Source organism: Puma concolor, chromosome B3, assembly GCF_028749965.1.
Source record: "Puma concolor isolate L17-30 chromosome B3, mPumCon1.1.hap2, whole genome shotgun sequence".
NCBI classification, from domain to species: Eukaryota; Metazoa; Chordata; class Mammalia; order Carnivora; family Felidae; genus Puma; species Puma concolor.
This window is the reverse complement of record NC_141672.1, coordinates 126,446,634-126,463,242: the sequence shown is the minus strand read 5'-3', so window position 1 is coordinate 126,463,242 and position 16,609 is coordinate 126,446,634. Positions and strand designations below refer to the sequence as shown.

The 16,609-nt window shown below is 47.2% G+C and overlaps 1 protein-coding gene and 1 pseudogene across 1 annotated transcript; both read left to right on the top strand.

Moving 5' to 3' along the window:
• The first annotated feature begins 775 nt into the window (after nucleotides 1-775).
• LOC112855496 (ATP synthase F(1) complex subunit gamma, mitochondrial pseudogene) lies at nucleotides 776-1,323 on the top strand (annotated as a pseudogene).
• Nucleotides 1,324-8,826: 7,503 nt separating this feature from the next.
• Nucleotides 8,827-13,519, top strand: LOC112855497 (uncharacterized). Its single transcript, XM_086708555.1, is given in 6 exon segments — nucleotides 8,827-8,841; nucleotides 9,016-9,498; nucleotides 9,501-10,181; nucleotides 11,640-11,923; nucleotides 12,161-12,376; nucleotides 13,051-13,519. Coding segments are annotated over 6 exon segments (2,148 nt in total).
• The last annotated feature ends 3,090 nt before the right edge of the window (nucleotides 13,520-16,609 follow it).

The following is a 16,609-nucleotide window of genomic DNA, read 5'->3' as shown; positions in this document are numbered from 1 at the left end:
ATGTTCTCTCAGATGAGCATCACTGGGCTATTGGCCTGGGCTGTGTAGATGCAATGGATCCAAGTTCAAAATGGCAACTTTAAAATGTACTGCCTGTAGGGTTAAATTGTAGGGCTAACCTGTAACCTTGAGAAAGAACAGCTTTGTTTTGACACGATAGGTTAAGAGATAACAGCCTTGTCCTATCAATCAAGGGGACAAAAGTTCAAGGAAAATCAACTGGATTAGAGTTTGATTGGATTGGGGCAAGGGCATGTTGAGAACTTTGAAAAAGTGGCGCCGGAGGCAGGGTCAAGGAGGTCAACTGGTTGTGGCTTAACGGCAGAAGGTCTGAACTGTTTCCACCCCCATCTGGGAACTATTTCTTTGTTCTGTTCCCAGGTGATAAGACGAGGTGGTTGGCTATAAAAACTCTGTACCCAGGCTGTTCGAGGCCGCACTCTTATTAAGAGTGTCTGTCTCTCCGACTTCAGCCAGGTCACGATCTCGCGCTCCGTGAGTTCGAGCCCCGCGTCGGGCTCTGGGCTGATGGCTCAGAGCCTGGAGCCTGTTTCCGATTCTGTGTCTCCCTCTCTCTCTGCCCCTCCCCCGTTCATGCTGTGTCTCTCTCTGTCCCAAAAATAAATAAATGTAAAAAAAAAAAAAAAAAAAAGAGTGTCTGTCCCGATCGGTCAGCCTTGCCTCTCATTGCAATAAACTTTTGCTGTGACTGTCACTGGTACCCGTAGCATTGTTTCAGGAGTGGTGTGGATGCAACATTGCCAGGTAATTAAAGTCAATCAAAAGCATCCAGAAAATTACCAAGTCTATGAAAATGGTTCCAGCAACAACATATACCCAAGCAGATAGGGAGCTAAAACCAGCTTAAGTGTATTGAAGTAGGATCTTTGGCCCTCTATGAAAAAGCTGATACTTATTAAGGTGCCTGAAGACAAGAAGAAACACCTTCTTATTGATATGTCCTCAGATTGAGGGTTCTGTGGTAGTATTCATTCCTCAGTTCCTAAACAGATGAAAACTGAGGTGGCCACATTCACAGCAGCGGAGAAATAAGTTACACTTGTTGGAATTTGGGGTAAAATCACCAATATACTTCATAGGACTCACTCTGACAAGTTTGTGGTGACCTTAAAAGAAGTGGGAAGAAAACTTCCTGTGATTGGAGATGCATCTGTCATTGCCCTTGAATTACTAAATTCCAGATATGAATTTGGTGAAGACTATATCATCTTTAATCTGTTTAGGTCTGTTATCTCCTACAAGATAGAAGAAAAGGTCATCTTGTCCCTTGATATCATTGCAAGTGCTGAGAACACTTCTTGAGGAATGGCCTTAGATACTTCCCCTAGGTTCTTAGTTGCCCAAGAAGACATTTCTGTGGGAAGGAACAAGTGTCCCTTGTTCTTTAGAAGTGAAAATCAGTCTCTCATAAATGCTACCAGCCTGGTTCCCAGTAGATCAGGAAGAGAGAGTAGAACAAAGAAAGTATGGTTCCTAAGCAACTCTTCAACACAAGGGAAGAAAGAGTTGAAGACTCACCAATGAAGAGTGCTGCTCAACATACAGTTATCTGATCCCTTGTGGTCACAAAAAAAGTTATTGCTGGGTGGACTGGGGAGACTCTCAGGCCCTGAGCTCTCCACCCAATCTGCCCCCTGGGACTTCATTGGAAGATGGTGGTCTCCTGGCAAGAAAGAATTCAAGAATGGACCAGACAATGGTTGAGCAGTGCAAGTGAGAAAGTTTATTAAAGTGAGGGTACACTTAGAGATGTGAGAGCAGGCGAGCTTAAGGGAGAGCTGTGCCCGGGGTTTGGGTCTTCTATCTTGTATTACAGTTGTTAACTCAGAGGTAAAACAATTATTATTTGAGGAGAGGATTACTTTGAGAGCAAGGTTTCTTTCCTTTTCTCCATTACTTGGTCAGGGTTTCTGCCCTTCTTTGAATTGGCCTGGGTAGTTTCATCTGGCTTTTTTGTAGGATTGTTTGTGGAATGTGGCAAACACAGGTTGCTAACTTTCCTAATAACGGGCCTTGACTGACCTTTTGATGGCTTCAGGCGTCCTGTTAAAGCCTAATTAACTTCTTGCTTTAATGACAGGAAGGAAAATCCTGTAGAGCCATATATTTGTACCAGGGTTCACTCTCCCCTTACCTGGGTATTTATTGCCTGCCACTGAGCCCATCCTTCCAACACAGCGATTCCTGCTAAGGCTCACAGAGAATGAAAAACATTAGATTTGGATATCTCTTATTGGCAAATTTGGCATGGTCCAATAAGTTTATTACTTCTATGACCATAGTGACCCAAAGATCCTCTCTATTTTTTTTTATTTTAAATCCAGTTAATTGCCAGTGTTTTATTAGTTTCAGGTGTACAGTATAGTGATTCAACACTTCCATAAATCACCCAGTCCTCAACATAAGTGTACTCCTTAATCCCCATCACGTATTTAACTCAACCTGCACCCCCTCCCCTCTGGTAACGATCAGTTTGTTCTCTATAATTAAGAGTCTGTCTCTTGGTTTCTCTCTCTCTCTCTCTCTCTAATACCCTTGTCTCATTTGTTTCTCTTTTTTTAAGTTTATTTCTTTATTTTGAGAGATGTAGAGAGAGGGCGAGCTGGGGAGGGGCAGAGAGAGGTGTGGCGGGGGAGAGAATCCCAAGCAGGATACACACTGTCAGTGCAGAGCCCAATGCTGGGCTCAATCCCATGAACTGTGAGATCATGACTTGAGACAAAAATGAAGAGTCAGATGCTTAAATGACTGAGCCACCCAGATACCCCTCATTTCTTTGTTTCTTAAATTCTAGATATGAGTGAAATTGTATCTTATTTGTCTTTCTCTGATTGACTTATTTCATTTAGCATTATGCTCTCTAGTTCTATCCTTGTCATTGCAAGTGTCAAGATTTTATTATTTTTATGGATAACTAATATTCCAGTGTGTGTGTGTGTGTATGTGTGTGTGTGTGCCACATCTTTGTTTTTTTTTCAAGTTTTTAATTCCAGTTAACAGTGTAATATTAGTTTCAAGTGTACAATATAGTGATTCAACACTTCCATACACTTCCATATGTATGTTCCATACAACAACAATATGTTGTTCCATACAACAAGTGCACTCTTTAATCTGCATCACCTATTTAAGCCATTACCCCACCAACCTCCCTTCTGGTAACCAGCCACTTATTCTCGATGGTTAAGAGTCTTAACTCTCTCTCTCTCCCTTTGCTCATTTCCTTTTTTTCTTAAATTTCGTGTATGAGTGAGATCATGTGGTATTTGTTGCTCCTCTGATTGATATATTTTGCTTGTCATAATACTCTCTAGCTCCATCCATGTTATTGAAAATAGTAAGATATAGATAGATAGATAGATAGATAGAGATATAGATATATAGATAGATATATCACATCTTCATTATCTATATTATATAGATGATAGATAGATAGATAGATAGATAGATAGATAGATGTGATATATATGTGTGTGTAATGTATACATGTATATACATATATGTATACATATACATATACATGTATATGCATATGTATATGTATATGTATACATATATGTATGTGTATATGTATATACTCTGTCCCAGGGGACAGATTGGGTGGAGAGCTCAGGGCCTGGGAGCCTCCCCAATCCACCCAGCAATATCTTTTTTGTGACCACAAAAGGACCAGATAACCGTACATTGAGCAGCACTCTTCATTGGCGAGTCTTCAACTCTTGCCTCCCTTGTGCTGAGAGTTGCTTAGGAACCATATTTTCTTTGTTCTACTCTCTCTTCCTGATCTACTGGGAACAGTAGTAGTCTGTTAGTATTTATGGGACACTTATTTTCACTCCTAAAGAATAAGGGGCACCTGTTCCTTCCCACAGAAAGGTTTTCTTGAGCAACTAAGAACCTAGGGGAAGTATCTAAGGTCATTCCTCCAGAAGTGCATTAGTCCCATGGGGAAAGCCCTCTCATGGTAATTAATTTCTGGTGACCCAGGCATGCACACACACTCTGAGTACTCCAGTACTCCAAGCCCCCCTGCTTATTTCAGACTTCCAGTAGGAGAAACTGAGACACATAAAAGAGTGATTCATGGCCATTCATATGAGTGATGCTTACAAAAAGCACCCTGAGATCCATCACATTGATCCCTAGGTGACTCTTGATATTCCCAGTCTATCTCTATCTCTGCAAAAATCTCTCTTAGTTATGGGACACTCTGACCACCCAGATGCTGGCCCTGGGTCTAGCTTCAGCCATTTCCTCTCATACCTTTCTGAACTATCCTTTGTTGAAGGTGGGGCACTAGGACCTGTGAGATGTTTTGCCACCTATAACAAAGGTCTTGCAAGAGGGCCAAGTCAGACTGTTGTATCTGTGTAAGATAATGTAAAACAGGCTATAAACTGTTTTACTCCCTGAAAAAGGACCCCACTTATTGAGATTTATCCCTGTGGGTCTGTCATAGTTGGCACTTAATTAAGTGTAATGCAACCCAAATAATTCAGGGATAAAGAGAGAATTGGAAGATAGAGGTTAATTTCACCAGAACTGACTGCAAAGTGGGAGAGATCAACAGATACCTATAGACAAGTAAGAAATATTTAAACAATCAAAAAGACCCCTGCCTTTTGGTGGCAGTTGTTTGCCACCAATTGTTGAACACCTGATCAGAACAAGGAGAATGGGACATTCAGAGATCTTAGAGTCATGATGATGCCCATTCCTGAGGGATTTACCCCAGCATGTCAGGGATAATTGTTCAGCATCATCTATACTGAGGTCTTCAGGAAGCCTTCTTCTCTCAGGGCCAGAAGGTGTTAAGATAAAGCACAGACTTTGGGATTCCAGGACTGGCAGGGCCATCACACAGCATGCTAACCACAGCTGTGATTACAGGGTGATGTGTGGACAGCAGGTTAAGGACAGCCATGGTCCACTCATCATTGGAACTCTCTGAAAGAGATCCCACCTGAGATCCTACCAAGTTCATGATAGAGATATAACTCTCTTTGTAAGAATAGAACTCAAGTCTTCTATTAATGGGAGCCCTTATTCACTTGCTCCTTTTCTTATTACAGGAGTCAACTCTCTCCCTGAAGACAATGGGAATTTCCACCTCTATCCCCAAAGACTCCCGGGATACATTTTGACATACTAAGATCAGCTCTGATTAAAAAGCCTAACATGGAAAATTCTTATCTTCTTTTGTAACACTGTTTGACTTCAGTATAAGCTAGGGAATGGGGAAATCTGGCTGGAAAATGGTAGTCTTAACTATGACACTATATTGCAATGTGATCTTTTCTGTAAGCAACTAGAAAAATGGGTAGAAATCACTTATGACCAGGCCTTTATGGTCCTCAGGGATGACCCTAACAAGTATAAAACATGCACAGTGAGGAGGGGTCATTTAGAAATTGGTCCCAAGAAAGGAATTCTCACAGTTGCTCCCCACAAGAAACAACCCAAGACCAAGAGTGACACCCCAGATCCATCAGCTCCATCAGAAGCAACTACTCACATCAACCAATCTATTCTCCTTTACCAGATTCATGCCAAGAGAAAGACCTCTTCTGCCCCCTACATGGAGTTGTGGGTGGACCTCAGGGGACCACAAGAGTATATGTTCCCTTTTCAATGTCAGATTTCAGGGAGTGCCGTGAGCAATTAGGCCAGCTTTCTGAGGATCCCAGCAAATGTACTAGGAATTCAGGAACCTGACTCAGTCTTTTGAATTAACCTGGAAGGACCTTATGGTCAATCTCTTTCATTGCTGCCAACACAGAGGAGCAATTCCACATCCTGGCAGAAGCACGAACCTTGCAGATGCCCTTCATGCTTCCTAGCCTATCCAATAGGAATGATGGAAGTACCTCAAATATACCCCTATTTGAATTATCAGCTTGGGCAGCAGGGACCACATGGTCTATGCCTTTTGGAGGGCATGAAAGATGTTATCATCTGTTGGGGTTATTACTGAGGATGACGAGCTTATACACAATGCTTGGCTAGCTAAAATGTAACACAGAAATTTCTGATGGGCTACATTTAAGCTTGGGAGGGGCTTGGGTCTCTTGGAATGTCAGAGGCTTGTAACTTCCCTGATTGCAGAATGCCCAGGGGCCAGCCCTCCCAGAAGTTTCTGCAGTCCTTGGGGAACTCGGTTATCTATACATTGTGTACAAAGTTTAGCAAAACAATAGGACATATAGACACTTGTCTTTGGCTCTGATTTGATTAGTTTCTTGTAATTGCTCACCTTTAAGTCATACACCCTTTATTTCTGCATGCCTAAAAAGTTATATGCCCTCTGTACACAACAAGCCAACTGAGATTTGTGACTGTCCCGGCACTGCAATAAGTGAGAATATGAGTGAGGCTAATGGGTCTTCTTCATCTGCAAACGTTGACCCCCATGCCTTCTCCTCTCTTTCGTAGCAAAGTGTGGAGTAATGTTTCATCCACTGTTTCAGTGTTTGCTGGCCATTCCCAGCAATAATCAAGCCAGTGAATTATTACAAGGTTAAGGAAATCACCCAAGACCCTGAAAGAGTGGACCTATGCCGGCTGACTCCATCTTGTTCTGTGTCCTCCACCTTGAGTGACTATGTCCCTGACATGCCCCCTTTCCGGGAAAATCGCAGAAACCTCAGACCACGCCTCCTCCCCTTGAGTAACCTCCCGCTCACTGTTCAAACTTCCTGATCAAAACACACCCAGCAACCTGCCTAATGGGACTCCGACCCTTCCCCAGCCAATCGGCTGAGGCCACGACCCTTCCCCAGCCAATCGGCTAAGGCCACAGCCATTACCTCACCAACTGCCCCTAGACCCCTGTAAAACCTTTGTGCTTTTGAAACTCGCTGCTCTCTTTGGTATCTCACCGCTCAGTCGGTGCAGGTAGGGGATTGAGCTCGAGCTAGCTTGAATAAAGGCTCTTCCCTTTTGCATTGGACTCAGCTCCCTGGTGGTCTTTGGGAATCGTGAATTCCAGGCATAACATTTGGGGGCTTGTCCCAGGATCCCCAAGACCCCCGAAAGACCCCCGACCCGGACAGCCTGACTGGCCACGGTTAGTGTATGTTCCTTCCGTCTTTTCTGTGTGAGCTCATTTCTGAAATTCTGGTAGGGCCCAGCGTGGTCTAAGTGGACACACTGGAGGACCACGGGCCGGGAGTTTCGGAAGACGTTCTGATCCTCCCTTCTGGAGGGACGTGGATTCCCCTCAAAGGTCTGACATGAGGCGGGTCGCTCCCTCTGGTCAGCGTGAGCCCATCATCTAGATTTCAGTTTTGCTTCCACGGAGTTGGAAGACTGTTTCTAGGGGCCCTCTGTTTGTCTGTTTCTGTGTTTCTCTGTTTTGTTCTGTGGACTTACTGGACGGACATTATGGGACAGACTCAGACTACTCCTCTAAGTATTATGATTGATCACTTTAAGGATGTCAGGGGAAGAAATAACAACCTCAGTGTGGAAATCTGAAAGGGTCGGTGGCAGGTGTTTTGTTCTAGCGAGTGGCCAGCTTTCAATGTCGGATGGCCATCAGAGGGGACCTTCGACCTCCCTACCATCCACCGAGTCAGGAGTATCATCTCTAGGCCTAAGACGGGCCATCCTGATCAGCTCCCTTACATTATCACTTGGCATGACCTTGTAGAAGACCAACCCTCTTGGCTTAAGCCCTTCCTAGCCCCACGCCCTCCAGAGCCAAAACACATTCTTGCTTTTCAGGGAACAGAGAAGAAGGACAACAAGAAAAGTCTTACCAGCCTTCAACACCCCTCTACCCTGTCCTACGGGGGGGGGATTGAAGAAGAATTCATTTTTCCTCCCCCGTATAATCCCCCTAGGATGCCAGAAGAACACCATCCTCCCCCTCCGGGGAGGCAGACGCTGTTCCGAGAGCGGGAGGCGGAAACGCTCCAGTGGGAAGCCTGCCCTTTACCAGACAAAGGGCTCAGACGGAGCAGTCCGCCTCCACCACTGACTCCACTATTCTGCCCCTGCGAGCCACCAGACCCCCAGACGTGGAGGGGAATCAGCCCATCACTATTGGCCTTTCGCCACTAGTGACCTCTACAATTGGAAAGCTCAGAATTCTTAGTATTCTGAGAAACCGGCAAGGCTTATTGATTTATTAGACTCTGTTCTTTTTACTCATCAGCCCACGTGGGACGATTGCCAGCAGCTTTTGCAGGTCCTGTTCATGACTGAGGAAAGAGAAAGAATCCTCAATGAGGCCTGAAAACTAGTTCCAGGTGCAGACGGGAATCCCACCACCAACCAGGCTCAGATAGATGCCTCCTTTCCCTTAACTCGGCCCCAGTGGGATTTCAACATGGCAGAAGGTAAGGAGAGGCTCCGGGTCTACAGCCAGACTCTGATGGGGGGGCTCTCCGAGTGGCTGCTAGAAAGCCAACCAATTTGGCCAAGGTAGGAAATGTACAACAGGGAAAAGATGAATCTCTGGCTGCCTTTTTAGAACGGATCATGGAGGCATTCCGTACCTGTACCCTCATGGATCCAGAGGCTCCAGAAAGGAAGGCAGCTGTTATCATGGCCTTTGTAAACGAATCGGCCATAGACATTAGGAGAAAATTGCAGAGAATAGATAGAATAGGAGATAAAAGTCTGCAGGACTTACTGGCGGTAGCCAAAAAGGTATATAATAACCGGGAGCCTCCTGAGGACAAGCAGGCTCGCGCCATGGCAGCTGCCAGCAGCTAGCAGACTCGAGACCTGGCCAGATAATACTAGCTACCACTGCTGACTCCCCCGAGGAACAAGACAGCTGTCTCTGGCAGCTGGCAGATGACGCAAGAAAAGGTAAAGGAACCACCAAGGTGAGGGGGGGGTAAGCAGAGGCTGCAGAAAGATCAGTGCGCATACTGCAAGGAGATGATAGGGCATTGGGCCCGAGATTGTCCGAAAAAGGCCAGCGGGAAGGGAAGCAAGACTGATCGAGTAAAAGTCCTAGAGTTAGATGAACTGAGTGATTAGGGGAGTCGGGGTTCAGACCCTCTCCCCGAGCCCAGGGTAACTCTTAAAGTGGAGGGGACCCCTGTTGACTTCCTCGTTGACACCGGAGTGCAACATTCGGTCCTCCGCACTCCACAAGGAAAACTAGCCAGCAAGAAGTCCTGGGTACAAGGGGCAACTGGTATGAGCCAGTATTCATGGACTACCCGAAGAAAGGTAGATTTGGGGCTGGGCCGGGTATCCCGCTCCTTTATGGTAATATCAGAATGCCCCTACCTGCTGTTAGGATGGGACTTACTGACCAAGATTGGAGCTCAGATAACTTTCAGACAAGGGGGGCCTCAGGTCACCGATGACAGGGGCCACTCCATCCAGGTCCTGACCATGAAACTGGAGGATGAATACCGCCTCCACCAGGAGGCGCTCCCAAGAGAGGATAATATAGACAGATGCCTACAAGAATTCCCCTCGGTTTGGGCAGAGACGGGGAGGGGGGGGGATGGGGGGCAGGGAAGGGACTAGCCACTCACAGAACCCCAGTCCTGGTAGAGCTCAAGCCAGGAGAGAGTCCGGTAAGGATCAAACAATACCCCATGTCTCAGAAGAAGGGGATCCAGCCACACATCCAGAGACTACGAAGCCTAGGGGTACTAGTTCCTTGCCAGTCTTCCTAGAACACCCCCCTACTGCTGGTCAAAAAGCCTCACACAAATGACTACTGACTGGTACAAGACCTCCAGGAAGTAAATAAGAGGGTCACAGACATACACCCAACTGTTCCCAACCCATATACTCTCTTGAGTTCCTTGGCGCCCTCCAGGGTCTGGTATACTGTACTAGATTTAAAGGACGCCTTCTTCAATCTGCCGCTGGCACCCCAGAGCCAACCCTTGTTTGCCTTCGAGTGGCATGATCCGGAGGAGGGCTACAGTGGGCAACTCACCTGGACACGGCTACCTCAGGGATTCAAAAATTCACCCACCATCTTCAATGAGGCACTACACGAGGACCTGGGTGAGTACAGAAGGAAGCACCCTGGCCTCACCCTCCTACAGCACATAGATGACATCCTGATTGCTGCTGACATGGACAAAGACTGTGAGCGAGGGACCCAGGACCTGCTTGCTACCCTGGGGGCCTTAGGGTACCGGGCATCCGCGAAGAAGGCTCAGATATACAGGGAGAGGGTAAGTTACCTGGGATATATCCTGGAGGGCGGACAGCGGTGGTTATCAGATGCCAGAAAAAAAACTGTCCTAAAGATCCCTACTCCCACCTCCCAAAGAGAAGTAAGGGAATTCCTAGGATCAGCTGGCTACTGCCGCCTCTGGGTTCCAGGTTTTGCTGGGATCTCCAGGCCCCTATATGAAGCTACCAAAGAGGGGAAAACATTTAAATGGGCTGAAAAAGAAGAAACTGCCTTTAATCAGTTAAAAAAAGGCCCTCCTAAGTGCCCCAGCCCTGGGCCTGCCAGACATTACGAAGCCCTTCTACCTCTTTGTAGATGAACATAAGGGAATAGCAAAAGGGGTTCTAATTCAAGCCTTAGGCCCCTGGAACTGCCCAGTGGCTTACCTGTCCAAGAAGCTAGACCCAGTGACTGCCGGCTGGCCATCATGCCTAAGAATTATTGCAGCGACAGCACTCCTAGTCAAGGATGCAGACAAACTGACCCTAGGACAGGAGATCTGGATCACGACCCCACACGCCATTGAAGGGGTCCTGAAACTGCCTCCTGATAGATGGATGAGCAACACACATATGACTCATTACCAGAGCCTCCTACTCAACCCTCCATGGGTGTGGTTCCACCCCAGTACGGCCCTCAATCCTGCAACCCTGCTGCCCGACCCGACCTAAGTGCTCCACTACATGACTGTTGGAATACTGGAGAAAGCACATGGATTCCAGACAGACCGACCGACTGGCCCCTCCCCAATGCCGAGGCTACTTGGTTCACTGATGGCAGCAGCTTTGTACGGGATGGACACAGGTATTCAGGTGCAGCGGTGGTCACCGAAACGAACACCATATGGGTGGAGGCTCTACCCTCCAGAATGTCAGCCCAGCGAGCAGAACTCATAATCCTCACCAAGGCGCTGATGCTGGGAGCTGGACAATGGCTTAACATCTACACAGACAGACGTTATGCATTTGCCACAGCTCATATTCATGGGGCAATTTATCAGGAGAGGGGTTACTGACGGCAGAAGGACGGACTATAAAAAATAAGCAGGAGATACTTGACCTGCTTACGGCCTTATTATGGCTTCCTGCCAGGCTAGCCATTATCCACTGCCAAGGGCACCAGAAAGCTGATAACCCAGTAGCTAGAGGTAATCAAAAGGCTGACCAGGCAGCCAAGGCAGTAGCCCTTACTTCAGTCCCCACCATAACCATACAACTACCAGACCCGGGAGACCCAGTTTTACCAGACCAGCCCAAATACTCCCAGGAGGAGTTACAGCAGATCAAGAAACTCCCCATGGCCCAGGAGATAAAGGGATGGTGGTATACACCTAACAAGGAGCTAGTGCTGCCAGACTGGCTCGGAGTCTCAGTATTAGAGTGCATGCATCGGTCTACTCACATGGGGGCCCAAAAATTAAAAGACTTAATCCAACATGCGACATGCCGGAATCAAGATTCACCAACAGGACACCAAAATAGAGCAAGTTCTATCTGCCTGCAAGACCTGCCAACTCACCAACGTGAGAGCCACATCAAATAAAAAAGGAACCAGGCTCAGAGGCACCAGACCGGGAGCCCAATGGGAGGTCGACTTCACTGAAGTCAAACCAGGAAAGTATGGTTATAAATATCTTTTAGTATTTACAGACACCTTCTCTGGCTGGGTGGAGGCATACCCAACCAAGCATGGTACAGCTCAGGCGGTGGCTAAGAAGCTACTGGAAGACATCTTACCCAGGTATGGTTTTCCTGCCATGATAGGATCAGACAATGGACCAGCTTTTATCTCGCAGGTAACGCAGGCAGTAGCCAAGGCGGTGGGGGCAAACTGGAAATTACATTGTGCTTATAGGCCCCAGAGCTCAGGACAGGTAGAAAGAATGAATAGAACTCTAAAAGAGACCCTTACCAAATTAACCATGGAGACTGGTGGCGACTGGGTAACTCTCCTACCGTACACCCTTTACCGGGTTAGGAACACTCTTTACACCTTGGGTGTTACTCCCTATGAGATCATGTTTGGCAGGCCACCCCGTATTATTCCCAACCTTCAAGCTGAACTTCTTGCTGAGTTTAAAGATCAAGAACTTTTTCTTTCCTTGGGAGGGCTCCAGAGGGTGCACGAGGACATTTGGCCATGCCTCCGTGCCATCTACGAGGCTGGTCTGACCCCGACACCTCTTCAGTACAGGCCGGGAGACTGGGTCTATGTCAAGAGGCACCACCGAGAGACCCTCAAGCCATGCTGGAAGGGACCCACATCGTGGTGCTGACAACCCCCACCACTCTCAAAGTAGACGGCATCGCGACCTGGGTCCACACCCACATTCAGCCAGCAGACCCCTCCTCAATCCAGAAGGACTTTGTCATGCGATGGGCCGTCAATCGGGACCAACACAACCCGCTCAAGCTCAAGCTACAGCGCATTCGACCCACCTAATATTGGTAACTCTGTTAGCTCTGCTTGTCACTGCTCATGCTGCTGAAAGTCCCCATGCCCCCCAAAACATCACCTGGCAGATCATAGAAACCAGCTCGGGGACATAATCAAACTTCTCAGAGCCACCCCAGGGACACTTGGTTCCCAGAATTTTGCATAGACCTCCAAACTCTGCTCCCCTTGTCACCATGCACCCCCGGATTCCATGCGCAGAACCTTTATTTCTGTCTGCCCTGGCCACTCTTGCTTGAGCACATGCGGGGACACAGCTGACTACTTTTGTGCCTCCTGGTCATGTGTCTCAATGGGGCACATCTGGTGGACCCCACCATGCAACAGAGATCTCATTGTGGTAAAGCGGCCCAGTGGCCCTGACCACCATATGTCTGGGGGCGCAGTAATCCCATACTTATATCCTTTACAAGCCAAGGTAAAAAAACAACAGGATGGGAGAGTGGAAAAACCTGGGGACTCAGGAGATATGACCGGGTTAGGCCGGGAGCCAAAGACAAGGGAGTGTTATTTACTCTCCGAATGCAAGCGACTCCCCTTACCCAGCAGTCCCCCACAAGGGTAGGACCCAACCAAGTACTAGTTCCCCGACCTGCCCCCGCCCGGACGGCCACGCCCAGAAACACCCAGGCCCCAGCCATACGGCCCTCCACATCCCCTGTCCCTACCAGAGCATCACCCGCATCTCCTGCCCCAGGTCACAACTTACTATCTGGTGCAAACCTCCTGTGGAGCACAGTTGTTGGAGCATACCACGTACTAAACACTTCTAGGCCCAACCTGACCAAGTCCTGTTGGCTCTGTCTAGATGTCCGGCCCCCATATTATGAAGGTATTGCCATTAAAGGCAATTATACAACAGCCTCCAACTCTAGCTCCTGAAGATGGCAGCAGGCTACTACTGCAAGACTAACCCTCCAGGCGGTAACAGGGCAAGGCACTTGTATAGGCCACGTACCCCCCGAGCAGTCACATCTCTGTAATGAAACCCAAACAGTCCCCAGGAAGACAGTGTATCTACTCCCTCCCAAAAATGCATGGTGGGCCTGTTCCAGAGGCCTTACTCCCTGCGTCCACTCCCAGGTCCTTAACTCCTCGAAAGAAAGCTTCTGCATACTCGTGGAGTTGATCCCCAAGTTGGTGTACCATTTGGGGGGAGAAATACTTAACAGGTTAGGCTCTACTAACCCCCGAAGTAAAAGAGAGCCTATTACAACCTTAACTCTGGCTGTGCTCTTGGGATTGGGATTAGCGGGGGCGGGGACCGGAATATCCTCAGTCGTCATTCAGGACAAAAACTACGGAACGCTAAGGGCAGCCATTGACTTAGACATAGAAAGAATTGAAAAATCAATTTCTCATTTACAGGAATCCCTTACTTCCTTATCAGAAGTAGTACTCCAAAACAAAAGGGGATTAAATTTATTATTCCTGTAGCAAGGAGGACTATGTGCAGCCCTAAGGGAAGAATGTTGCTTCTATGTTGATCACTCGGGGGTTGTAAAAGAATCTATCGCCCTCATAAGGGAAGGGCTGCAAAAACGGAAGTTAGAGAGAGAACAATCTCAGTCTTGGTATGAGTCTTAGTACAACTGGTCTCCCTGGTTAACTACCCTCACCTCGGGCCCTTGCCGGATCCCTTGCCATCCTGCTCCTACTAGTAACCCTCGGACCCTGTTAATCAACATACTGGTCCGGTTTGTCAGGGACTGCATGGAGGCCGTCCAACTAATGGTCCTCTGTGCTCAGTGCAAGCACTTAATAACAGAAGAGAACAAAATAGAAATGCAGTCATCCCATGATTGGGTCCACAAGCTACATGACAAGGGGGGGAATGAAAGAGCGGACCTACGCCAGCTGACTCCATCTTGTTCTGTGTCCTCCACCTTGAGTGACTCTGTCCCCGATATGGCCCCTTTCCAGGAAAATGGCAGAAACCTCAGACCATGCCTCCTCCCCTTGAGTAACCTCCCACTCACCCATTCAAACTTCCCTATCAAAACACGCCCGGCAACCTGTGTATCGGGACTCCGACCCTTCCCCAGCCAATCAGCTGAGGCCACAGCCATTACCTCACCAACTGCCCCTAGACCCCTATAAAACCTTTGTGCTTTTGAAACTCGCTGGCTCTCTCTGGCATCTCACTGCTGCATCGGTGCAGGTAGGGGATTGAGCTCGAGCTAGCTTGAATAAAGGCTCTTTGCTTTTGCATCAGACTTGGCTCCCTGGTGGTCTTTGGGGATCGCAAATTCTGGGCACAACAACCCATGCAATAATCCTGTCCTTTTCTAGTCTTGCTTGGTGGAAAGACTACAAAAATCCACTAATGTAGACCCAGACACTCCAGAAAAGCAATTATCCTGGGGACCCTCTTCATAAGCCCATCAGCCCAGATATTTTTAGAAAGCTCCAAAAGATGGCTTTAGGGCCCCAACTACCTTTAACCAGCTTGTATATGTGACTTTCTCTGTCTTCAAATCGAGATCAGGCTGAAGAAGAAAGGAAGGAACAAAGGGAATGAAGACAGACTAAGGCTTTTAGCCACTGCCATTAGGCTGCCTGACCACCTCACAGCCACCCAAACCAACCCCAAAGAAGAGCACAAGGTAAAGGAGCTTGTTTCTCCTGTGGGATCCCAGCCCACTGTAGACAAGAATGCCCTCCAAACTATCCTCCAGTAAAGTGTCCTGCCCTCTATTTGGGTGCAAAGGGCATTGGAAGAGGGACTGACCTCATGTCTGAAGGCAATCAAGATATGATTCCTTACCAGTTATTGCCCTGAATGACTGATGGGGCCTGAGTTTCCTTCTGGCTCCCACGAAAAGCATCACCATTTTGGGGAGGAACCATAGGTAACTCTTGATGTGGCAAGTAAACTTGTCAGATTTCTGAATAACATGGGATCTAGCTGCATATTCAGTCCTTACTTCCCATTCTGGATCCTTGAACTCTGAATCATGTTCTATTGTTAGGCGAGAGGGAAAGCCAAAATCAAAATATCTCACTGAAACCCTACCTTCTTTATGGGTAAATTATCTCATAACTCAAAATTCCTGGCCATGCCAACATGCACAAGCCCTCTGTTGGAAAAGGATTTTTTATCCACCCTTGGAGATACTATCAACCTCCCAGAAACAAAGGGCCTCTTCCTAGTTAGCTTGTGTCCCCACCCCCAGGAAGACCCTTTTGATAATATTGCACCATAAATCTAAGACTGAGTCAATTCCTACATGTGGGACAAAGGAATTCCAGGGAAAGCAGTATTTGCAACATTTGCAAAAATTACCTTAAAGAACAAAACTACTTACACCTGCAAACACCAGTACCTCATTAAACCTCAAGCCCAACAAGGTTTCCAGCCCTTAATAGAAAAGTTCCTAAAACATGGCCTCCTAGTTCCATGTCAGTCTCTCTGTAATTATCCAATCCTACCAGTTTTAAAACCAAGTAGGGAGTACCAGATGATCCACGACCTCCAAGCTATAAATGAGGCTGTCATTCCCATACACCCTATTGTGCCTAATGCCTACACTCTCCTGACCAGATACCTGAAGGTACCACTTGTTTCATAGTCCTGGATCTTAAAGATGCCTACTTTTGCATACCCTTATATCTAGAATCTCAATACTTGTTTGCTTTTGAATGTACTGACATCTATCAATGTAACTCAATAGTATGCCTGGACAGTCCCACCACAGAGCTTTAGGGACAGTACCCTCCTATCTGGTAATGCTCTTGCCAGAAAACTCAGAAAGTTCACTTTAGCCACTGGAGTTCTCTAACAATATGTAGATGATATACTCAATCCGTAGCCCCTCCAAGGAAATATCAGATAAAAACACCATCCTGATTCTAAACCTCCTGGGAGAATAAGTGCATAGGGTTGCCCCAACACAGGCCCAAATTTCCACTGGAACAGTGACTTATCCCATGATTCTATGTGCCCCTCTCAACCATCTTCTTATTTGTAGA